Raw genomic sequence first — 24,397 nt, 5'->3', positions numbered from 1 at the left:
TTTTAATTCTTTTTTTTTACCAATTATATGGTGCCCAGTCCGTGGAGGAGAGTCTCATAATCTGCTTACTTCCCGCATGGTGTGCACAGCCCCGTGCGGGAAGTAAGCAGATCAATGCACTCCTAGGTGTGCGGAATCCCCTGCAATTCCGCATTTTAATGAACATGTTGCTTTTTTTTCCGCGATGCGATTTTTTCGCGGAAAAAAAAGGCTACATTTGCACAAAAAATGCGGAATACACTGAAAATAATGGGAGGCATATGTTAGCGTTTTTTTCGCGTTTTTATCACGTTTTTATAGCGAAAAAACGCGAAAAATACTGAACGTGTGCACATGGCCTTAGTCTTAAGACTATCCTGTCGTCAAAGATCTGGAGGTATGGATCCTGTATGGATAGATCCTGTATTTCCCCTAATCTCTTAGCTGAAGTAATGGCCACTAGAAAGGCTGTTTTCAAGGAGAGATTGGCTATGTCCAAGTCCTCTGATAACAAGTACGGGGATCTACACAGGGCATTTAGGACCAAATTCAGGTCCCAAAGAGGAGACAATTTCCTCACCAGAGGTCTCATTCTCTGTGTGGCTCTAGAGAATCTTGCTATCCAAGGATGGGAGGCTAATGATGAATCAAAAAAGACACTAAGGGCCGCAATCTGTACATTGAAAGTACTAGGCCGGAGGCCTTATTTAAACCCCAGTTGTAGGAAGTGAAGAATTCTGGGAATGTCCGGATTTGAAGTTTCCACAGGGACTTCTCCTAAAAAAGAACAATACCGCTTCCAGATCTTATTATAGATCCAAACAATGCAAAAAATCACACTGGCGCTAGGTGACACTCCCGGAGTGAAGCTGCAGGCTCCCAGGCAGGTTGTGTGCAAGAACCCTGCCGTGTTATGATAAACCAATAAAAAACTAAATGAGGGTGCCGCGCTAGAGAAGAAAAACTGTATCTATTTAGTGAATAACGCCCACTCTCCTACCTTCCACATGGAGGTCGGCGTATCCTCTAGATACGGAGGTCGGCTAGTGCGGAGCCGCCCTTACTGCTGGTTGGCCTGTAGTGTTGAAAGTGCACAAGTCCAAGAAAGGGAGCGTCCTCCCGTGGTATACAAACCCCCACAATATTCGCCGCTGGGATAGTCGGCAGGTGCCTCGGCCGATGGCGCCGCCGGACAGTAGCGTAGCGAGCAAGGGGCGTGGCTAAATGGTGACGTCACCTGTCCGTAATGACGGACACAAGCAGGGGCCAATCCCGACGCGTTTCGAGGGCACCGTCCCTCTTTCTCAAGGTTATTATAGATCGCTGAGTCACCAGCTTTCTGCTTGCCTGAAATGTGGTGATCACATCTTCTGACAGGTCTGTGCATCTTAGAATCAGGCGTTCAGGATCCAGGCAGATAGCTGCAGTGAGTCCGAATTGCTGTGAAACACCGGACCTTGGCACAGAAGGTCCTGCCTCTTCGGTAGGAGGATCGGTCTTTCTATCGACATTCTGGATAGTAGAGAGATCCAGCTTCTTCTCGACCAAAAGGGAACCACCAAGATTACTGCTGCTCTTTCGTCCCGTATCTTCCTGCGTGTTCTCGGGATCAGTGGAAGAGGTGGAAAAGCGTACAGGAGACCTTCTCCCCAATCTTGAGATAAAGCGTCGACTCCTATTGCCCCATCCAGGGGATTGAGAGGAAAATGTCCTCTGGTCTTTGCATTTGACCTGGGGGCAAAAAGATCCACTTGAGGTGTTCCCCACTGCTGGCATAGACTGCTGAACACTTCTGGATTCAAATCCCATTCTCTGGGATCTACTGGCATTCTGCTCAAAAAATCTGCCACCTGATTTTTGGCACACTCCAGGTGAACGTCCGAGATGGATCTGACGGATTTCTCTGCCCATCTGAAAATTTGATCCTCTAGGTGCTGTAGAGATGGATGTCTCGGGCCTCCCTGGTGCTTTAGAAACGCCACCGCCGTCACATTGTCGGACAGTATCCTTACGTGTCTGTTTCTGACTTGTGACTGGGCCTGGTAGAGCACTTTCCAGATTGCATATAGTTCCCTGAAATTTGATGACTTGGCTGACATCTCTGGACTCCACTTCCCCTGGTAGTATATCCTTCCTATATGCAAGCCCCATCCGAACTGACTGGCGTCCGTGGTAACGGTGACACAACATATCAGACCCTCACCTACCATCGAAACCTTCAAAAAGAACCTGAAGACCTACCTCTTCCAGCAAGCCTACAACCTGCAGTACCCACCGATCGACCAAACCACTGCACGACCAGCTCTATCCTCACCCATCCCTTGTAGATTGTGAGCCCCCGCGGGCAGAGTCCTCTCTCCTCCTGTACCAGTTGTGACTTGTATTGTTCAAGATTATTGTACCTGTTTTTATTATGTATACCCCTCCTCACATGTAAAGCGCCATGGAATAAATGGCGCTATAATAATAAATAATAATAGAGGACCCATGGAACTCCCACCTTCAGGTTTTCCGGTACGGTCCACCAGGTTATTTCTTTCCTGAGGGAGAGAGAATCATCTTCTCCAGAGAATCTTGCCTCCTGTTCCAAGATTTCAAAATCTCCTTCTGTAACCCTCATGAGTGAAATTGGCTCCACTTCACACAATGAATACAGGCCGTCATTAAGCCTAGCACCCTCATTGCTTCCCTTATGGAGGAAGTGCTTTTCCTGAACTGGGGTATGTTCTCGATTTAACGTCTTCTGTCTTTCTTCTGGTAGAAAAGACTTTCTGGCGTTGGAATCTAATGACCCCCAAAAATTTCATTCTGGAATTTGGAACTAGGCATGATTTTTCCCAATTCACAATCCACCCCAGATCCTGTAGAATGGAGAGTGTGAAGTTGCAGTCGATCTTGAGAAGCTTCTCTGATCTCGCCATTATCAAAAAGTCGTCCAAGTATGGTACTATGGAAATACCTTGATTTCTTAAGTAGGCTACTACCTCTGACATTAGTTTGGTAAATATCCTGGGTGCCGAAGGGGAGGCACTTGAATTGAAAATTATAAATTACCCCTCTGTTCATCAGGGCGAATCTTAGGAATTTCTGGTAGGAAGCGTGTATTGGGCATGGTAGTATGCACTTTTTAGATCCAAGGTGCACATCACCATGTCTTTGTCTATGAGAGGCGTTGTGGACCTTATAGATTCCATCCAGAATCTCCTGTACCTGATCCACCTGTTCAGGGGTTTTAGATATATAATCGTCCGGGAGTCCCCAGATGATTTTTTTTTATTGAAAATAGATGTGAATAATGGCCCTTGCTTCTCTCTGAGATGGGTAATGGGACGATTGCCTCTACTTCTAACAACTCCTGGATGTCTGACCACATAGGGGAGTTTAAGAGGGGATAGGATCTGGTCACTAAGAACCTTTCTGGAGGAAGGCTGGTGAACTCGTTTGTAACCTTGAGTAACCACCTGCAGAATCCATGGGTTTTTGGATATTTTCTGCCAACCCCCTAGAAATCTTTGTAACCGACCTCCCACTTTGATGTCATTTATTCGGTTTCCCTGAACCTGAACCCGGGAAGATGGAATCTCTACTTCTTCCACCTTTGGGATAAGACCATCTCCCAGATTTCCCTTTCCCCCTGTAGTCTGTCTTCTGACTAGGTTGGGATCTACGAAAGGGCTGTTATTTTTTCGTATTTTCCTCAGGTAACCCTTTCTTTTTGTCTGAGGCTTTTTCTAATATGTCGTCTAGAATAGGCCCAAACCCTTTACTCCCTGAGAACGGGATCTTACAAAGTTAATTCTTTGATTGAATATCCCCATACCAAGTTTTTAGCCAGATAGCTCTTCTGGCTGTATTGGACAAAGACTCGCTTCTGGCGGCGAATTGTACAGATTCCGCTGAAGCGTCCATGAAACCTGTTGCGAGCTTTAGTAATAGAAGGGATTTGAGGATAACATCTCTGGAGGTTTTAGCCTTGAAATGCTCCTCCAAATTATCCATCCATAGGTGCATGGACCGGGCTACCGAGGTTGCTGCTATATTGGCCCGTATTATCGCCGTCGAGGATTCCCAAGTTCTCCTAAGGCTACTTTCACACCTCCGTCTTTTCCCGACCGTCCCAATACGTCGTTTTGTGGAAAAAACGTTTCCTGCAAAGTTGCCCACAGGATGCATTTTTTTCACATAGACTTGTATTACCGATGCATCGCGACGTATGGACACACGTTCCATCGTCATGTCCTACATTTTAAACTGCGCATGCCCGGCCGTAACTCCACCCCCTCCTCCCTGGGAGTTTACTATGGGCAGCGGACGCGTTGAAACTGCGTCTGCTGCCCACGTTGTGCAAAAAAATCGCCAACGTCCGTCGGTACGTCGCGCTGATGTTAACGATGGCCGCATACCGATGGAGGTGTGAAAGAAGCCTAAGCAGTTCATCTGCTTTGCGATCCATTGGATCCTTCAACGCGGAGGCATCCTCAAACGGAATCGCTGTCTTCTTTGCCACTGTAGCCAATGGCACATCTATCTTGGGAACTTCATCCCAAACCTTTATATCCTCTGGATTATTAGGTAAACTGAGTCTAAAGTCTCTAGGTACCCCTAGTCTTTTCTCCGTCTCCTGCCATTCCTCCAATATCATGGAACGGATATGATTGTTAACCAGAAAGACTTTCGTGACCTGCGCATGCAGACTGCCAAACATGTCATCCTGAACTGAGATTTCCTCTGAAGTGTCCTGTAACTGCATGGTGTTACGTACTGCATGCAAGAGTTCATCCGTATCTGCCGCCGAGAAGAGATATTTCTTTTCCTAACGGTTCTTCTCTTTCTTCTTGATCCGACTTCTCTGTATCTTCTTCAGCAGAAGATGGACTGGACTCTCTAGGTCTTTTTCGCGATGTTTGCGGTTCTGTCTGGCTGGTCTGGGGAAGATTTAGGCTAGAGATGGATGCCTGAACCTCCTAACGTATCATTGCTCTCATATTGGTTAACAATGAAGTCTGTTCTTCGCCGACGATTTTAGACGTGCACTACTTGCAGAGTGGCTTCCGCCAGTTCTCCGGGAATCTAGCTGCACAAATGGGACATTTATTCTTCCCAGACTTTTTCTTTTCGGGTGCAGGGGTGGGTGGCTCTCCCTAAAACACAGAGATTCTAGTATTTATCTCCGAGCAAATAGGGGGATAAACAACCTTTTGAGTAGCCTACTCACGTGCCCGTGTTTGTTCTGGGCCCTCAGGTCTGCCTGTCTCCTCCATGATGAAGACACATTAGCCGGGTGCTCCTTATCAGGATGGCCGGCGCTGCCTCTGGTATCTCCGGTGAGTGCGCTCGTCGCGGCCGGAAGTGACGCGGCCGCTTGCTGGAACCGGCTGCCGTGCGCACCCCCCAGCGGTCAGGCGCCCGGATCGAGAGCCCCCCACATGGAAAAGACGGACCCCCCATGGCAAAGACGGACCCCCAATGGCAGGTATCAGCAGATGTCTTGTGGTCGGGAAGGGAAAGGCTGGGCCCCCCGAACTCCACAGCACTGTCGGAGGATAAGCTTGCCGTTCTTATCCACAATGGGACAGGAAAAACACTGGTGGGTGGAGTGGGGAGGGTCCTTTTAACTGCTTGTTGTCCCTGTTCCACTGAGGGTAAGAAGGACGTCCTCCAATGGTGCCGTCAGGTGGTGAAATGGGAATTAATCTGATCCCTTTTATGGTGACACTAGCTTTTTGTAATGCTATTTTTAACTTTCCATCCATTCTTCATCAGAATTCTGTCAGCACTGTAGGTGCTGGAACTTTCCCCTCACATCATGCATTGCCCCACATTTTGTCAAGATGCTATTTCACTTGCCGTCAACACTTCTTGAGTTGCAGGTCTGTCTTCGTAAGAATTCTGTCAGCATTATAGGTGCTGGAACTTATCCCTGACACTTTTCCAGTTGCTCGTTTGCCCCTGATATAAGTGCCTGCCTCTTATTTCCAGTGTCACTACATCCAGGTATAAGGAGGACAGCAAATGATTTGCTCTACAGACAACTTGATTTCAAATCAGATAGATTGAATAGAAAAATGATAATTACTTACGGGTAATTTGATTTTCCAGAACCATGACAGCACCGTACGTGAGAGATGGCCTCCGCCCCCAGGAACAGGAAACCTGCAGCAGAGATAAAATAATGGGGTGGCCCCTCTCTCCTCAGTTTGTTTCAGAGTATGGAAGATGACCGCTTTGTTAGTACACACTCATATTTACATTGTATAGCTCTTTATTAGTTTTTATCTATATATATATATATATATATATATATATATATATATTTTTTTTTTTTTACATATATATATATATATATATAATAAACTACTCTTTTTTTGTGTGTGTGTGAGATTCACACAACCATCACCAAGATAGGGCGGGAATTAATGCGGTGCTGTCATGGTTCTGGAAAATCAAATTACCCGTAAGTAATTATCATTTTTTCCCTTCACCATGACAGCACCGTACGTGAGAGGAAGAAATAGACTCCTAGGGTGGGAAAACAGCATATAATACCTTTCTCCCGAAATACAAGTTTGATAAGTCTAACCTATAATGTCGGAAGAAGGTAGAGGGTGAAGACCATACTGCCGCTCTACAAATCTGTTCCACTGAAGCGTTTGCCCTTTTCCGCCCAGGATGTGGCAATAGCACGCGTGGAGTGGGCCGTAAAACCCTGTGGGGGAACTTGGCCAGAAGAGGAATATGAAAGTGAAATAGCCGTACGCAACCACCGTGCAATAGTTGCCTTTGAGGCCTTTTTTCCCGTTTGTCCCCTGGAAGGTGACAAAAAGGGCTGATGACTGACGCCAAGATTTTGTGGCTTCTATGTATTGAAGCAGGCAGCGTCTGACATCAAGACAATGGAAGGTTTGCTCTCCCTGGGATTTTGGTTGAGGACAGAATGAGGGCAAAATAATTTCCTGGTCCCTATGAAATTTTGAGTTGACCTTTGGTAGGAAGGCCGGGTCGGTTTTGATAACTACTTTGTCATCCTGGAAGGTAGTGTAAGGGGGGTTCACCGAAATAGCTTGCAGCTCGCAGGTACGTCGGGCTGAAGTTAAGGCAACCAGGAGGACAGTTTTTAGGGTTAAGGATTTTATTGAAATGGAATCGAGAGACTCAAAGGGGGGGGGAACAGTTAAGAGCATTTAAAACTAAATTTAGATCCCAGGGAGCCACCTTAGGTAATAATTTTGAGGATCTAGATGTAAAGGAGGCTCGGATGAACCTATAGACCTAAAGGTGGTCAGCAAGTTTCTGATCAAACAGCGCACCCAGGGCGTAGATAGCCCCCTCTCTAACCCCTTTTTGGAGAAATTCTAGAATTTTTTACCGGCACTTCTTGGCTTGTCGGACAACTGTCGCCCCGAGAATTCCAGGAATTTTTTTTGGTATTTCTGAGGTGACCTTTTTTCTGCTAGCGAGCAACGTGGTAGCAAGGACTACTGGATTCTGCACTGACCACGGCACTGCGTTGCTTAAATTTTTTGTTTTCAGCCACCATTCTAGTGAGTCCTGAACTTTTGGAGATAGAAGAATTTTCCGATTCAGATTGTATGGATTCCTCATTTGTTCGGTTAGAATCTGCCATTGTAATTCTCGTGTGTGGCTTTGTGCCCACCGTGTTGCTGGAATTGTTGCCGTTAGAACTCCTAAGAGCGACATTGCATTCCGTAGAGAGATGGTCCATTGTACTTTCTGTTGAATAGTTTGAATTTTCCTCTGTGGGAGGACACACTCCTGTTTGACTGAATCCAATAGGATCCCGAGGAATTCTTGAGTTTGTGTTGGGATAAGTCTTGATTTTTTCAGGTTTATCATCCATCCTAATTTGGTCAGCACATCCAGTACTCTTGCGACTGTTTTCTCGCAATTTTCTTTGTTGTTTGCTATTACCAAAAAATCGTCCAAATAAGGTACCAGTATTATGTCTTCTTTCCTGATGAAGGATGCCACTTCAGAAATGATTTTTGTAAACATGCAGGGCGCTATAGCTACCCCGAAGGGAAGACATTGATATTGTAGATGGGTGGGGGTTTTTGCAAGGTTTACCACTAATCTCAGGTGTTGTTGGACAGCGATTGGCACATGGTAGTAAGCATCTGTAAGATCAATCACTGCCATGTAACAGTTTGGATTGAGTACTTTCATTGCCGTTCTTAGGGTCTTCATTTTGAATCTCTCTATTTGAATATAATGGTTTAGAGCCTTCAGGTTTAATATCACTCTCAGCGAGCCGTCTGGTTTTGGCGTTAGGGAAAGGGTTCTGCAGCACCTTGTTTCTATCTCTTGATGAGGTACTCTTATTAATACTTCCTTTTGTATGAGGAGATGAACTTCTCTTTCTAGTGTGGCCTGATTTTTTTCGGCCACTTGGGTCATTATTACACGATTTAGCGGGAGGCTGGAGATGGATCCATCGCTGGTTTGGTCATCTTAGCAGGCAGATTGCTTGCTGTAAAGGACCAGCGATTCCCTTGGTTGCTCTATTATATAGAAGGAGCGGTGTGCGCGCCTCTGGAACAAACTTCCGCCTGGAAGCGTCCAGTACACCAGCTCCCTCGGCGTGTGACGTCACTTCCGCGCGACCAGAAGTCGTCATCCTTCACTTCGGAGTCAGTGAAGGACACGCCCCTTATCCCCGGACCAGCCTCCTGCACAGAGCGGATGCTGGGGAGTCCAGCGAGGGGGTAAAAAAGGTGCAGACACAGCAGCCTCTTCACCCGGACAGCACCGCACGCAATGCCGCCAAGTATGGCTGGCCCCCCCATGGACCGGTATCATCAGAGGGGGATCCCTCCGGAGGTAGGAGCTCTGCGACAGGCGTCCACCTGCAGGAACAGGAAATCAAACAGAAGGGCCGCCCCATTCTTTTATCTCTGCTGCAGGTTTCCTGTTCCTGGGGGCAGAGGCCATCTCTCACGTACGGTGCTGTCATGGTGAAGGGAAAAAAACATCTCCACTAATTCATGCTCATGGTTTGTTCTTACTCCTTCAGGTAACCTGGATGGTGAAGAGGGGGCTGGAGAGCGCACCATAGAGGACGTCTATATCCGCAGATTTATGTACGGCACGTTCCATGGATGCCTGGCCAATGAAGTAGTGATCAAGCGCCGTGCCAACCTCATTGTGATATGTGCCATCCTCATCCGCAAGCTGCCCGCTCAGAAGTTTTACTTTCTCACTGGCTACACTGAAGAATTGCTGTCCTTCCTGTACAAGTGTCCCGTGAAGCTGGAGCTGCAAACGGTGGAAGAGAAAGTCATTTATAAATACCTATGAGGTCCAGACCGTCCTGAGACTACGAGCAGAGCACAGCTGGCGCTCTGTGGGTGCAGACTGCTCTGTATTGGTCACAAGTCTGCTCTTTAGGTTTTTGTATGATAATGAATAAAGCTGTATATAAACTTATGTCAAATATACCAGTACTTCAGGATCCATTACCACATATAGACTCTGCTGCTGCCAGCAATGACACTTTTCATTTGTGTGATATAATTAAGTATATCTGTTTGATGGATCGCAGCCACAATGGAGTGTTCAATATAGCTTTAAATACTAGTGATGAGGTAACGTGCTCGGCTAAAGTGTTGTCTCAGCATGCTTGGGTGCTTAAGCATCTTCAGCGTGCTCGAAAAATATTTGTGTCCCTGTGGCTGCATGTCTTTGCTGTTCAAGAACTGCAACACATGCAGGGACTAACAGCTGTGAAACATGCAGCTGCGGGGACAAACATTATTCACTGTTAGCACCCAAGCATACTTAGAAACCTTATCCGAGCATGTTCCCTCATCACCATTTAATACCAATTACACTGACAAGTATATAGCTGGCCTAATAAAGATCTAGGAATTACCATATCAGATGATAACCACACTTAATAGTTACAGCAAAAAATGAAGTTTTATTCACCATCTTTTAGATAAAGATTTTTTTGCCCTTTGGTAAATATTGTGAATACTGCAGCATTGACACCTAGAGACGTGGGACCCTTGGGTTAATACTGTCTCCTCCTAGTATAACATTCACATGAGTCAGTCATGTTGCTAAACCAGATTTCTGGATCTGGAGAGCGGCCGGTGCTGCAAAGCATCACTAATAATCTGGAGGAGCGTTGTATCTCTACATTGGGGCTTCTGAAGGAACCGTGCAAGTTACTGCACGGAAATCTACAAACTCAGGGGTTCAGATGTAATCCTCAGGAAAGTGGAAAAATCCCTAGTATGGATGGTGTTCTTACATAATCCGCTCTGCAGATGGCATCCTCCAGAGTGGAAACGTGGCTAGGACTGACTCAGATTGGGGAGAAGTTATGCAAGGGGTCTTTGCTGCCCCTAAATTCACCATGTCAAACCAGTCACCTGTATAATGACTTCGCTTACCCAGACATGAAGCTTTAAAATGTTTTCAGCTTTGGTCTGGTTATAGATTAGCCCAGTATCGGCAACATATACCAGCGCCTTCTGTCCCAACATCTGGCAGGAGGCACAAGTGCTGAGCCTGCTGATAGAACGTTATTCTAATGTCTGTGGTTGGGGGCTTCACTCTGGCTATAGACCTGGACATACAGGTCAGATGTAGCCGAGCAGTACGACATGTGAACCTGTCGCCAGGACCAGCTCATTATGCCGCCCACCATGTACTGGGTGATACATTGAGGGATAGAAGTCAACAACAGTACAAAAGTCAGTGACGACTTTAGAACGGTGGGTTTTCTGTTTTTTACAGCATGGCTGCAAGCAAGATTGGTGTTACTGCAGAGCTGAACCTAATGACTGAGTAATAATAATGACCATTCTGCACAAAGTTGGTGGTGGAATTTAGTGCTTTTATTTGACCTCACCAGTAACAAAGTTGACAACAAACCAGTGAAATGGACACTATGCAGGACAGGATTCCCCATTTTGCTCCTGAGTTACTGGAACTTTAGCTGGGGCCTACACATCCCATATAGACAGCACATCTTCAAAAGATTACATCGCTTAGATTCTTTATTAAAAAATAAAATCATGGACTCCCAGATTTTAAGATAAAAATAATAATTAAAAAAAAGTCTAAAATCTAGACCCGGCTGCAGAAGTAAACCATCAGCCACTTCGCCCATTCAGTGAATGGGAAAAAATAAAAATCCTCCTGTGAGATATGAACAAGATGCTCAGACATTTACAGTGAAAACGAGAAGGCCGACACACAAGCAGGTCTATGTACAGAGAACATTAATACTGAGGAATGATCAGTACGTGTATACAGGTAGATTGGGTTGATTTGTAGTATTCTAGCACATTAAAGCAGTTTTACAGCAAAAGGGAGAAGCGGAGAGAATCCTGTATAAGCCAATCTTCTACTCCTCTGTTATTTCTACCCATCCCTGACAGAGCGGACATATTGCATATTCCAGGTCTGTTATTTTGAGCCTCTCGTTCAGGGACGGTCTGCTGCATCCTGTTGCATTGCACCGATGAGATATGTGCGGTGGATATGGAAGTCCTGAGTGGAGATTTCAGATAAGCAGGCGATTCAGGATCATACTCTTAGGATTGCATACTTGAAAAGCGCCATGATGCCAGCGCTGATCAGGCCTGAAATTGGCACGGTGACAAACCAAGCAAGGAAGATATTTCTGAACAGACGCCAGTCCACAGCCTTTTTGGATCGGAGCCATCCGACAGATACAACAGACCCAACCTGAGGGCAGAAAAAAAAAAAAAAAAAAAAAAAAGGTTGTCATCTCATACTTTAACTACTCCGTGACCACAGGTAGTGTCCGAAGACTCGCCAGGCCCGGGGCGCAGAGCTCGCCACACTCACCTTACAATGTGTCGTACTGATGGGGAGACCAACATTTGAAGCAATTACGACAGTCAGTGCAGATGCCAACTCTATGCTGAAGCCACTGAAATATAAAGATGTACAAGTGGTTAACTTAGAAGCCAAGGTTTGATCAGATTATAATCTACGGAAAATATAACAATGGTAGGAGGAGCAAATTATTAGATAAGGTTTTAGACAAGGAGTAGCTCAGATTTGCATACATTTCCAAAATGAGAGGCTTAGGGTTTTATTCCTAAATTTTATGAGATCTTTTCCTAAATTTCTTCATGAGAAAGTTTAGCTAAAGTTTTGACTGATTACCTTGAGGGAGTAATGGGGGTCAGATCTTTGCCCATCGTCTGGATAACTCTTCGTCCCCAGACCCAGAGACCAATGCAGATACCAATTCCTCCATACAGGAGCAGCCAAATAGGGGTAGGAGCCTTAGAGGTGACATCTCCAGTCTCATAAACCAGCCACAGAGCAACCAATGGGCCGATGGCATTGCTGCAAGGGAAAAGAAGAACGTCAGTAACCTGAAGCAGCAAGAAAAGGTGAATGCAAAACTTGTACACAGCAGCTAGGATGCAGTCTGGCCCTGTTCACATGACCAGCAGTTATTTGTTTTGGGATCATAAATAAAAAAAAATTGAAGTCTGTGGGAAGCTTTTAGATTAGCAATGCCCATGTCCATAATACTTGAGGGGCTTAAAGACCCCTCTTGTAAATACAAACCAATAATAAGTTCAAAATTAAAACCAATATGCGTTTTTATACACATTCATTATGTTAATACTGGATCTGTTAGGCTATGTGCACACGTAGGAAGGGTCCTCTGCGGGTTCTCCCGCAGCGGATTTGATAAATCTGCAGGGCAAAACCGCTGCGGTTATCCCTGCCGATTTATTGCGGTTTGTCTTGCGGTTTCCGCTGCGGGTTTACTCCTTCACTTGTTTTACTATTGATGCTGCATATGCAGCATCAATAGTAATGTTAAAAATAATAAAAAAATGGTTATACTCACCCTCCGACGTTCCGATCTCCTCAGCGCTGCACGCGGCAGCCCGGTTCCAAAGATGCTATGCGAGAAGGACCTTCGTGACGTCACGGTCATGTGACCGTGATGTCATCGCAGGTCCTGCTTGCATAGCAACCCTGTGACCGGACAGCCGCGTGCAGCGCTGAGAGGTGAGTATATCATTTTTCTTTTTATCATCATTCTTTTTTTTTTTTTTTTTTAACACAAATATGGTTCCCAGGGCCTGGAGGAGAGTCTCCTCTCCTCTACCCCGGGTACCATCCACACATGATCCGCTTACTTTCTGCATGGTGGGCATAGCCCAATGCGGGAAGTAAGCGATCAATGCATTCCTGTGTGCGCAGAATCGCCGCGATTCCGCACAAAGAAGCGACATGCTGCGGATTGTAAACCAATGCGTTCCCGTGCGTTTTTTCCCGCAGCATGTGCACAGCGTTTTCGGTTTCCCATAGGTTTACATTGAACTGTAAATTCATGGGAAACTGCTGCGGACCCGCAGCTGCAGATTCGCAGCAAAATCCGCAGCGTGTGCACATACCCTTACAGTTAGATGACAAGTAGACATGTGAAAACATGAGCTCATCTCATGGACCACCACAGCCCACCTCTACCCAGTCTAAAGGACAATTAATAGTCTTCTCGCGCCAACTGACCTGACATCATTTCCACCATGTGCAAAAGAGCCAAAGCAGGCAGTGAGGATCTGCAAGAACTGGAACAGCTGAGAAACCTCGGGCTTGTCTTGGTCATGCCATTCTTCTAGCGAGGAGTTGCTGCTTTTCCTGTCTACAGCCTCTTCTGCGCCGCCTTCTTCCTGTTGTTCTGTGCTAATAGCCTGCTGTGTGTCTGCCACAGCATTACAATAACTGGTGTAGCTGTCCATGCGAGTCCTCTTCTTCCCGTCTGCTCCGTGCCAGGTTAGTTTCTCGGCCTCCTCTGGGCGAGCCTCAGCCTCCCTGTGCCGGAAGGAATCTAGCGGCATCCCGCAGATGGCCATGGTGTACGAGGTGTAGCTGTTGTTGCGGCGCAGCGGCTTCTCACCAGAATCTCCCATGCAGTCGCCCACTTTGGCCAGATGCAGCTTGTGCAGAAGCTCTTTGTACAGACCCGAATCTTTGTGCACGGTGTGATACTGATAATGCCCACTGGAGGTCATCTGGTTGCTAACTGTCTGGCTGAATTGTACATGATTTCCATTTGGCAATCGCACAGCTCCTAAAAATACATATTAAAGTTTTTACAAAGTTTAAAAATAAAGTTACAACAGCCACTAAAATTACTCAGCACATGCCGGGTATAATGTGCGGACAGGGTAATGACTACAGGTTGAAATTAACACACAGGACTGCAGGTGGCGCCATAAGGCAGCCATGACTGTCATGTCTAATGTGGAGGATGTTCTTGTTGTAAGAGCAAACAAGCCGTCAAGTGACTTCACTTCATTGTGGAAAGTTGGTGAAAGGGAACAGTGTCACATTACAACCAGTCCATTCTAGGTCATGGACCACGGAAATGTGGGGTGGAAGAAATGCTATTATAAGAATTTGCAGCTTCTGACTGCTTTCCAATGAAGCTTTTAAAGGATTGAAAAACAAATCCCCAATATCATCCTGAGTGGGTAGCAATTCAGAAGCCGATCAGCTAATGACCATGAACTCTTATTCAGCCAATGTACACATGCGTGCTCAGTCCTGCAGAGTGTGCATGTATTAAATGGGAAGAAAGGGGACACCTCACAGCAATATATCCCAAAAGAGGCACCAACATGTTTATCTGTACTTCTTACATCTGCCGGGAGTATTCATACACCCCCCATACAAATTAGAGGGTCATGTAATGCATATAGCCAACCTAAGGGAATTACGGCCATCTACAAGGACAAAGAAATACACTGGATTGTATACCTGATTGTAAAAGTAAATGTAATTTCTTCTGTCACATGACGGGCAATGTTTGCTCTGTGGCTATGTGACAAAGGCTGCAAACAAAATCCTTGGAGCGGAGGGTGGATTGTAAAAATGCAGTGGAGGGTGAGAAGTTTACAGGTTTCGTAGACCTGTAGCTGCAGTAAAGAAAACCTCTGATCTCCAGGATAGAAAAAAAAAAAGTGTAATCGCTGGAGAGCAATTCATAGGTGCCCACGCCACAGCCGGGAGCACCGCCGCCACGCCACAGCACAACTCATTAATTTTTGCAGTACAGCTGGGAGCATTAAAATCTGAAGATTTCCTCGTGCTAGTCCACTCACCGTTTACGGCCTGGTCAATGTTGGTCTCCATGCTCTGGGATTTCTCCCTCTCCAAGATCTCATCAGAATCCCCCATCTTGAAGGTTACTGTTCGCTCTTCCGCGGCCCGCGATGGCACAGATACCAGGTCCACAATAGGCACCTTGGTTTCTGCAACGACACCGCAATCCTCGATAGGCAGTTTGACATCTGGGTCCGGCCTCAGTATGCGGCATTCATCCAGGTTCTTCTTGTCCATCAAGGGCGATTCTGAGGGGCTGGATTTTATTTCACCTGAGGAATAGGAGAATGCAGAATGTTGCTAGTTATAACTCAATTTTAGAGGGGAATATCACTCCCTACCACCCTTTAAAATTGCATTCTGCGGTGGGCCATCAAGGAGACCAAGACTGATCCAGCAGAGATCCTGACAACAGCACCAATCAATCAGATCCTGGTGTGAAATGCACCAGAGGCCCCAATGCCCAATACAGACCCCTGCCCCTATTCCAGAGTGGTAGATTATAGATCTAGGATGGATAAGATCTGCTAAATGCAACAGCTTACAGGACAGACAGGTAACGAGGATGTCTCAGGAAAACAGCTAGAGGCGCTGGGCTGGACAGACTGGATAAAGATCAGTCTTTTTACCTTTCATGCACATGACAAGTTTCTTCTCCCCCACCCCATCCCATCAGGCCTTTAATTCTGGACTGGAGTAATCACGAGATAAAGCTATAACGGCGTTATTCTCACCGTCAGCTACATGATAATACGGAGGGGAGACACTTACGTTCTATTTTCTTCTTCATTCTTGGACAGATGAAAAACCACACGACCAGGGCACAAATCACAGAACAACCCACCGAGATCAGGATTACGCCCCACAGGGGAATCTTGTCAAATCCAAGCACTAGAAAAAAAAACAAAAAACAGATCCATATGAAAGCCATCCTCTATAGCAGAGCCTTCCAAATGAAAAGGAGTCAGCAGCACTGGAAGCCATAGAGGTCTTGATGAAGCCACGCGGCAGATGTCTCCATGTGTGTAATCAATGCTTTAATGAGCGTCTTCCTCCATGAGTCAGTATTAAGAGATTAATGAGACTTAAGGACCAAAGAAGCAGTAGATCTAAAGAGATTGTCAGACTGTAAAATGATACAACGTCTAGAAGTAGGTATACAGTGATCCCCAAAAAGTTAAAAAAAAAAGCCATCCAGGTAATGTCTGGGGACTATTGTGGCCATTCAACAAGCCAGCCTCATCTACCTAGCCCCTTATAATAAAAAGCAAACAAAAAACAAATGTGCAACACCTGTATTGTATAGGCACAGGATTAAAATAAACAGAAGCAAATTCCCTTCCTAGCACCTCTGCTGAACCAGAGGTCTCCACCAGCCACGAGTGGCGTCTGCCCACACAGAAGGCACAGCAGTGATGCAGCAGCAGTCAGGCGGGGGACTGGAGAAACATCCACCCGACTTCTGCAGTCACATTATTACAGGTAGCAGCAATGCTGAGACAACTTCCAAAGCAGCGTGTGATGATCCGTGTGTGCCCTCATTTTCAATCATTCTGTGACCAAAAGAAATATATATATATATAGCATTGAAAGAAGTCCAAGTCCTGTCAGTATATCCTGGAGGGGAGCGCTCACCCCTTTAAGGCACCACTCCAGCGTTGGGTTTTAATTTCCCCACTGGAGTGGTGTCACTAATGCAAGTTCCTAGTATTCTACTTACCGGCAGTCATTTCCGCTTGTGGTGACCTGCCGGATGGGGAGCCTGAGGTCACTTCTCAATACAAGTCTATGAGAGCCAGAACAAGGATGGAAGACTTAGGCCATGTTCACACCTTCAGTATTTGTAACCCAAAGCCAGGAGCGGAACAATCAGAGGAAAGCACGTCACCACTTCTGGATTTATCGCCCACTCCAGTATCTGGAATGGATGTGTGACCATGGCCTTATACCTTGTGACGGCTCCTTCCCACTTCCGCTCAGTCAGGAGCTGCGGTCACAAGATTGTGGTGCTGGAGCGGCACAGGATGGCAGCTGTAATTATATTACTAGGAGTGAGGAACTTGCATTAGTGACACCACTCCAGAGACAAAATAATAAGAACGCCGGAGTGGCGCTTTAACTATTCAGCGTTTTTTCATCATCACAGATCACTGGAGCGCCAGGGCGCACCGCTCCATCAGGACGTCTCCATACCGTCCGCTACCAAACTAGTATTACCCATCTTGCCTATGGGGAATCCCAGCATGAAGCATCTATGACAGTGTGCAGCATGAGAGTCATTAATTGGGTCCTTGGCTCTTTGGTTTGCAATGTGTCCGTCAGTCAGGTGTGAAAGTCTTGTAGGGCAAAGTTTGCTGTGACAAAGGGTGTTAAAATTCACCCTCAACACTGAGCCAGTAAAAAAGGACAAATCTTTAGGCCCAATGGGAAACTTTGAAGGTCACGTCATACAGGACAAGCAGCACAGTGACTTTTTACACAGAAGATCTGCAAGGTTTCCCATTAACAGCGCTGTGTATGAGAATAAGTCGTGTCATCTACATCGAGGATAGTTTTTGCAGTGCGTAGACAAGTGTTACAGCTTGGAGCACTATGCAGTGTGAATGTATCCGTAACTCCCACCACCCCTTTATAAAAGCTGCACCAGTTTGGTTGTGACTTGTTCCCCTTAGGGGTCATATCACCACACAGCTGTGACTATACGCCCGACAGTCTTCAGGCTGTAACACAAGGACCAGCATGTCCCACAAGAGCCGCCATCAAGGCAACCCAACATTCAGCCACGACGGCCTCGGAATAACTTGCAGGCATCAAGTTTCTGCTACGGGGCAGACTGGACAAATTCCACCAATGTCGTCCACTCCGCTGACAACCAACACCAAACACATGCCGTCTAGCATCTACCGGCTGTTAGCTCATGACTTACATGGAAGTGTGCTCAGCTGCTGACCAGGACGACTGAATGAAAAGCTAAAGCCGGAGACAAACCAATATGTCCGTCCTGGCCACACTCACAAGGTCCAGCTAATAACCCTCAGTTATTCCAAGCATGGCAGAAAGACTACACACTGGCCAACAGGGCTCCTTTCCAGAGAGCCATCATGAATAACCTGAAGTCACCGTCCGGTTGGGATCACCAAACCATAGGAAGAGTGTTCCCTTCTGCTGGCAATTTGGCACCACTTATAATGCAGGTAGAAATGCCCCGAGGTCTTAATTATTTACACTTGTAAGCTAGTTAAGGTGCTCGTCCTGAAACAGTCACTAAATTTACATCTGATGTAATCCGGACAACGTGGAAGAAGGTGTACAAAGTTCTTCAAAAAGGGGTTACCCAATAGTAGGTAAATAACAGGATTCACAAAAAAATAATTGCATCATGCAAAAGTTGTGCAACTAAGGCTAAGTGCACACGTTGCAGAATTGCTGTGGAAATTTCCGCGGCAATTCTGCAACTCCTGCCGCGGGTATATCGCATGCGGAATTGGCATGTGTTTTCCCGCTAAACACTAGCGTTTTGCAAGCGTCATTAGCTTGCATAATGCTAGCGTTTTCCAAGTGATCTGTAGCATCGCTTGGAAAACTGATTGACAGGTTGGTCACACTTGTCAAACATAGTGTTTGACAAATGTGAACAACTTTTTACTATTGATGCTGCCTATGCAGCATCAATAGTAAATGATAAAGTGTTAAAAATAATAAAAATAAAAAATCACTGTATTTTCACCTTCTGGCGTCCCCCGGCAGGCTTCCCGCTCGTCATGATGCTCCGGTCCCAGCAATGCCTTGCGGCATGACCCCAGATGATGTAGCGGTCTCACGAGACCACACATCACAGGTAATTTTCGCAAGGCATTACTGGGACCGGAGCATCGCGAGGAGCGGGAAGCCTGCCGGGGGACACCGGAAGGTGAAAAAATCGTGTTTTTTTATTTATTTTTTTACAATTATATGGTACCAAGGGCCTGGAGGAAAGTCTCCTCTCCTCCACCCTGGGTACCAACCACACATGATCCGCTTACTTCCCGCATGGTGGGCATAGCCCCATGCGGGAAGTAAGCGGATCAATGGATTCTTGTGTGCGGAATCCCCGCAATTCCGTACAAAGAATGAACATGCTGCGTTTTTTTCCAGAATGCGATTCCGCCGCGGAAAATAACGCAGCATGTGCACAAAAAATGCGGAATGCATTCTAAAAATATGATGCTTAATGTATGCGTTTTTTTCGAACATGTGCACATAGCCTAACTTTACTTTGGCCCTGGGACATCTAGATTGGCGTTTTGTTCCTGAGCTTTTAGGAAGGGGTCTGCTGGAGTCAGGCGTGTGTGCCCCTTAATGGCTTTTTCAGTCTCTACTGATGTATATGGCTGAGGATTAGTTTGTCAACCGAGCTTAGCCACAAGATCCCCCCATCTAAGACAACCCCCCCACTTCAAAAAGAAAGCCGGGACCTTTGGAAAAACGCCAGAAGTCACACTTTTTGTGCAACCCTAGCAAGAAGGGGTTTGATCAAAACGAGGCCTTTGTGTTTAATCTTAAACTCGCCATTTTTGGAGAAGCTCGTTTTGCAGTCTGAATGGAAACCTCGTCAGTAAATAGTAATGGTTCTCGACAGGTTGTTACAACCTGTGGTTAGAGGATTACTTCCACTAGCAAGCAGATCTCTTGAAAATGGTGAGAGATTAAGGGTACCGTCACACAGTACCATTTTGATCGCTACGACGGTACGATTCGTGACGTTCTAGCGATATCGTTACGATATCGCAGTGTCTGACACGCAGCAGCGATCAGGGATCCTGCTGAGAATCGTACGTCGTAGCAGATCGTATGGAACTTTCTTTCGTCGCTTGATCACCCGCTGACATCGCTGGATCGTTGTGTGTGACAGCGATCCAGCGATGTGTTCGCTTGTAATCAGGGTAAACATCGGGTAACTAAGCGCAGGGCCGCGCTTAGTAACCCGATGTTTACCGTGGTTACCAGCGTAAACGTAAAAAAAACAAACAGTACATACTTACATTCCGGTGTCTGTCCCCGGCGTCTCAGCTTCTCTGCACTGTGTGAGCGTCTGCCAGCCGGAAAGCAAGCACAGCGGTGACGTCTGACGTCACCGCTGTGCTTTCCGGCTATGGTGCTTACACAGTGGAGAGAAGCTGAGACGCCGGGGACAGACACCGGAATGTAAGTATGTACTGTTTGTTTTTTTTACGTTTACGCTGGTAACCACGGTAAACATCGGGTTACTAAGCGCGGCCCTGCGCTTAGTTACCCGATGTTTACCCTGGTTACCGGGGACTTCGGCATCGCTCCAGCGCCGTGATTGCAACGTGTGACCGCAGTCTACGACGCTGGAGCGATAATCATACGATCGCTGCGACGTCACGGATCGTGCCGTCGTAGCGATTAAAATGGTACTGTGTGACGGTACCCTAAGATACAAAACAGAAAGTTGCGCCACAATCCCTTCCAGTAAATGGGTCCGGTTGGGAAATCATCAGTCATCTTATGGGCACTGCAGGGCAATTATTCCCCAGACTTGAGCAGAATTAGGAGGAGGGCAAAGGAGGGGGTAAAAAAATAAATCAGGGTCAGGGAGGGTGTGTGTGAACTCTTCTGCAGGATCTTCATAGCCATCGCTGGTGGGAAGGTAGGGGAATGGCTCTGCTGAAGGAGCGGGGAGGAAATGGCTGCAGTGATGCCGCCAGGTTGGTTAACTAGTTAGGTTAGAAATGTCAGCATACACTAGCCTGCAGCCTTCTGTAATGGGCTCAGGCCAGCAGACTTCTAGAAGATTTCAGTCCTGCAAAGTAAAAGTAGTAAATTGTGGATTTAATAGCGGGCTCGAGAGCAAAAGCCAAAAAGACCTAGTGACGTGTAAATTGTACTCACGAGGTGCGCCGGTGTACATGATGGAGAACAGGTTTATGCCGATGGTGCAGGCGTAGAATACGGGCAGGGCGCGCAGTCCATTGGGTACAGGGTCAGGCTGCAATAAACGCAAAATGTCAGCATAACTCAGAATAGAGGCTAAAATACCAAAAAAAGGCCACTGATCGGTCTCATGGCTGTACCTAACTCAGAGACCAGAAACAATCAGGTATATACCATCTGTATATAAAGAGCAGATCTGTCCTTATGCCGATGTCTGGGCTAAGTGCGCACACATACAGCGGGGACACAAGGTATCTCTTCCCCATGGATGGAGGCAGCAAGTCTACACTCATACTGGGAAATGCACATAGGAGGCACAACCTGGACTCACATCGCAGCCCGCTCATGTCACAGGGCGGCAGCACCAATGTTTAGGATGTATATGGGTAGGAAAGATGCCGGCTGGCAGGGACGGAGGACAGTCTGCACACCGCACCATTTAAAGTACTTGGATCACTAATGATTAATGTGCTTATGCACAGCTTCAGCTTTGCAAGAAAAACAAACCTTAGAAGCGGACTGTGCATGAAGAGTTTATCCTGAATAATTTGCATCATAGATATAATATTCATTCACATTCCCACTACATGTCTCAAGTACCGTAGATGTATAATACAGACAGTGCAAAGATTGCAAAATGATGCAATTTATTTTACTTGCTTATATAGTGCTTTAGACATAAAATCACTGTTCCCATTGGGACTCAATCTAACTTCCCTATCAGTATGTTTTTGGAGTAAGGGAGGGAAAAAAAAAAACAAACTGGAGGAAACCTACGAAAACATACAAAGTCCATGCAGACGTTGTCCCTGGTGGGATTTAAACCCAGGACCCCAGCGCTGACAATAAGGTACACCACATGGATTACAATACAATGTTCCAGCATATTATTTTCTACAATAATCCAATGTTCTCATTAGTAGAGCCTTTCTCGCAGTGTTAAGCATACAGCACATAGTCCCTAGTACCAGAACCGTCTGGAGCCGGGTTATGCACTCCTGCGCACTATTCCCCCTCACCAAACATTTTTCATCTCTTGTGCTGCAGAATCGTCACTCATGCAAACAACTTCTTTCTGCAGTATATTACACTAAGTAGCAAAAAGTATCTGGAAATCCTGAATCCTTACCTTACGAAGGATGAACATTCTGACGAGGAAAAACAGAAGAGCAGACATGATCCCGGACAACAGAGGGGAGACAAACCAGGACAGCACTAGGAACAAACAGAAAAAGTTTATTGTGCACCTAGATTTTGTGTTTGCTTTTCCTACATGACAGAAAGGAGTTGTCTGGTATGATATTGGCCACGTATCCTGATGTTTGACCTATACCGAGATCACTGGGGGTCCGACACCCAGCTCTGATCAGATGTAACCGCAAATTGAGCCGAAAGAGCTCTGCTCCTAACACGTTCTTGTGGCTATTGCCAAAAATTACAGCTCTGCTCATGTGACTAGAAGCCAAAATATTATAATGTGAATGGAGCTCAAATTATTAAAAAATACAAATTTCTAAAAACCTTGAAGCTGAAATACAATGCAGCTTTACCCTCGGTGAATATTCTTTGTGAAGCTTACAGAATAACATTAGCCCAGACATGAATGCACAGGCCTGGACAGATTTAAAGGTCATGTGTAGCCGAAGATTAGCAAGCGATTTGCCAGTATGAAATATTTACGAAGATTAGCGCGTACAATTATTTTCCCCATGAAAGTCGTGTAAATGTCATGTGAAGATTGTATGTCGACTACTAGTTCCTTCATGAAGTTAATTTTTTACATCTGATACCACTGTAAAAGGATAAAACTTTACAATGGGTCATAAATCAAATGGAAACAAATGTGTATGTGTGTCCAACGACAATCTAATCCGACCGTCTGGAAGTTTAGGGATTATTCAACCACAGAGCCGGAACCATGATCTCGAGATGTGGTTAGACCCCCAGTATTCAGCAAGTCATACCCCTATTCTAAGGATGTGGCAAAGTTTTGGGGGTTTTTTCTCCATAAAAATGCAACATTCTTCTTCCAGAAGGGCATCTCAGAAAATGACCAACCATACAACCCAAAACACTGGCCATAATACAGAATTTTATAATATGACCCCCAAACATGTGAACATTACAAAAATGGGGGATGCAAGTTTTCCTGCCAGTCAAACAGTGCTTTCTTTCACTATATATTAGCCTCCCCCCACCCTTCACGTGTCTGTATGAGACCCGGTATCATGTTTCCAAAAGTCACACCAAACACCCACCCATGAGGTGATCCATGACTTACCGATGCGAAGCAGCTCCGTCCACTTCACTCCTTCCTGTCCTTTAGCCACCAGAGAGAAGCCGATGGTGGCGCCAACGATGCAGTGGGTACCGGAGATTGGCAATTTCAGGAAGGAAGCTGCGAGCTGCCATACAGCAGAACCTGAAATAATGCAACATGGCGAGCTCAGAATACCATAAAGGAGATAGATTTTGTTTCTTAATACCGGAGACCCCTTACATAGCCATTCATACTTACCAAACATGGAACTGATGGAACCGGCCATTAGCAGCTCCTGGGTAGAGTTGTACATCGTGACGTCGATTAGTCCTTTCCGAATTGTTTCACTCACTTTAGCGCCCAAGAGAACGGATCCGACGGTTTCAAAGATGGATGCCAGGATGCAAGCTTGTCTTAACGTCACCACACCAGAGCCCACAGCCGTGCCAAAGGAGTTTGCTACATCGTTGGCACCGACCGAGAAAGCGAGCACAAAGGCTATGATAAAACCCACTATCAGCAACCAGAGGAAGGCGGACATGGGACTCCCGTCGAGGAGGAGGCCGGGGGTACTAGTTACGTCGCTGAAAACAGTTGTTGATTCCATGATTATTTTTTTTTTGGCTCAATGTGGAAATAGATTAAAAAAATAAAATACTATGTAAACAAAAAAATACGAGGTATGAAAATAATTCAATAAATTACTATAAAAATTAAATATGCAGTAAACTGATAAAGGGCCGAGAGTCTCGGTCTAAAGTCTTTGCTATTTGCTCTGTATAGAAATTGGCTTTTTACAGTTCCTTTGGCTCTGGTGGGTTAGAGGTGAAGAAACTTCCATGGTGCAGAAGACAAGGAATCAGGCAGACTCTTCATTCTGTAAGACGAGGAGGAAGGCATTAAAGACCGGACAGACTAGGTGTGCGGCAAGTGCCAGCCAAAGCACTGAAATGAGGCCGGATCACACGCATGGCCCTTTTTATGGGCATTTGGGCTTTCGCTTGGCATGGCAATGATAGGCGTGTGCTCCATTTTGGCTCCACTCAGGGCCATATTAGGTATAGGAAATGACTGAAGTGGATGAATAGGTGG

At 46.0% G+C, this 24,397-nt stretch overlaps 2 protein-coding genes across 4 annotated transcripts in view; one reads left to right on the top strand and one right to left on the bottom strand.

The window, feature by feature from the left end:
* Window positions 1–9,424, top strand: part of MRPS24 (mitochondrial ribosomal protein S24) — a 30,057-nt gene extending 20,633 nt beyond the window's left edge. For both annotated transcript variants that reach the window (XM_077260824.1, XM_077260823.1), the window contains exon 4: window positions 9,011–9,424. In XM_077260824.1, coding sequence (XP_077116939.1) covers window positions 9,011–9,294 — 284 coding nt within the window. In that variant the 3' untranslated portion in view covers window positions 9,295–9,424. The remainder of the gene's footprint in view (window positions 1–9,010) is intronic.
* A 1,399-nt stretch (window positions 9,425–10,823) lies between these two features.
* Window positions 10,824–24,397, bottom strand: part of SLC20A1 (solute carrier family 20 member 1) — a 30,868-nt gene continuing 17,294 nt past the window's right edge. For both annotated transcript variants that reach the window (XM_077262690.1, XM_077262691.1), the window contains exons 2-11: window positions 23,564–24,182; window positions 23,327–23,467; window positions 22,175–22,260; window positions 21,004–21,100; window positions 15,883–16,002; window positions 15,111–15,383; window positions 13,516–14,077; window positions 12,145–12,330; window positions 11,821–11,905; window positions 10,824–11,697 (exon numbers count right to left, since the gene is read on the bottom strand). In XM_077262690.1, coding sequence (XP_077118805.1) covers window positions 11,536–11,697; window positions 11,821–11,905; window positions 12,145–12,330; window positions 13,516–14,077; window positions 15,111–15,383; window positions 15,883–16,002; window positions 21,004–21,100; window positions 22,175–22,260; window positions 23,327–23,467; window positions 23,564–23,912 — 2,061 coding nt within the window. In that variant the 5' untranslated portion in view covers window positions 23,913–24,182 and the 3' untranslated portion in view covers window positions 10,824–11,535. The remainder of the gene's footprint in view (window positions 11,698–11,820; window positions 11,906–12,144; window positions 12,331–13,515; window positions 14,078–15,110; window positions 15,384–15,882; window positions 16,003–21,003; window positions 21,101–22,174; window positions 22,261–23,326; window positions 23,468–23,563; window positions 24,183–24,397) is intronic.

Source organism: Ranitomeya variabilis, chromosome 5, assembly GCF_051348905.1.
Source record: "Ranitomeya variabilis isolate aRanVar5 chromosome 5, aRanVar5.hap1, whole genome shotgun sequence".
Lineage (NCBI taxonomy): Eukaryota > Metazoa > Chordata > Amphibia > Anura > Dendrobatidae > Ranitomeya > Ranitomeya variabilis.
The sequence above is the reverse complement of the archived record's forward strand: the minus strand, read 5'-3'. Positions and strand labels throughout refer to the sequence as shown.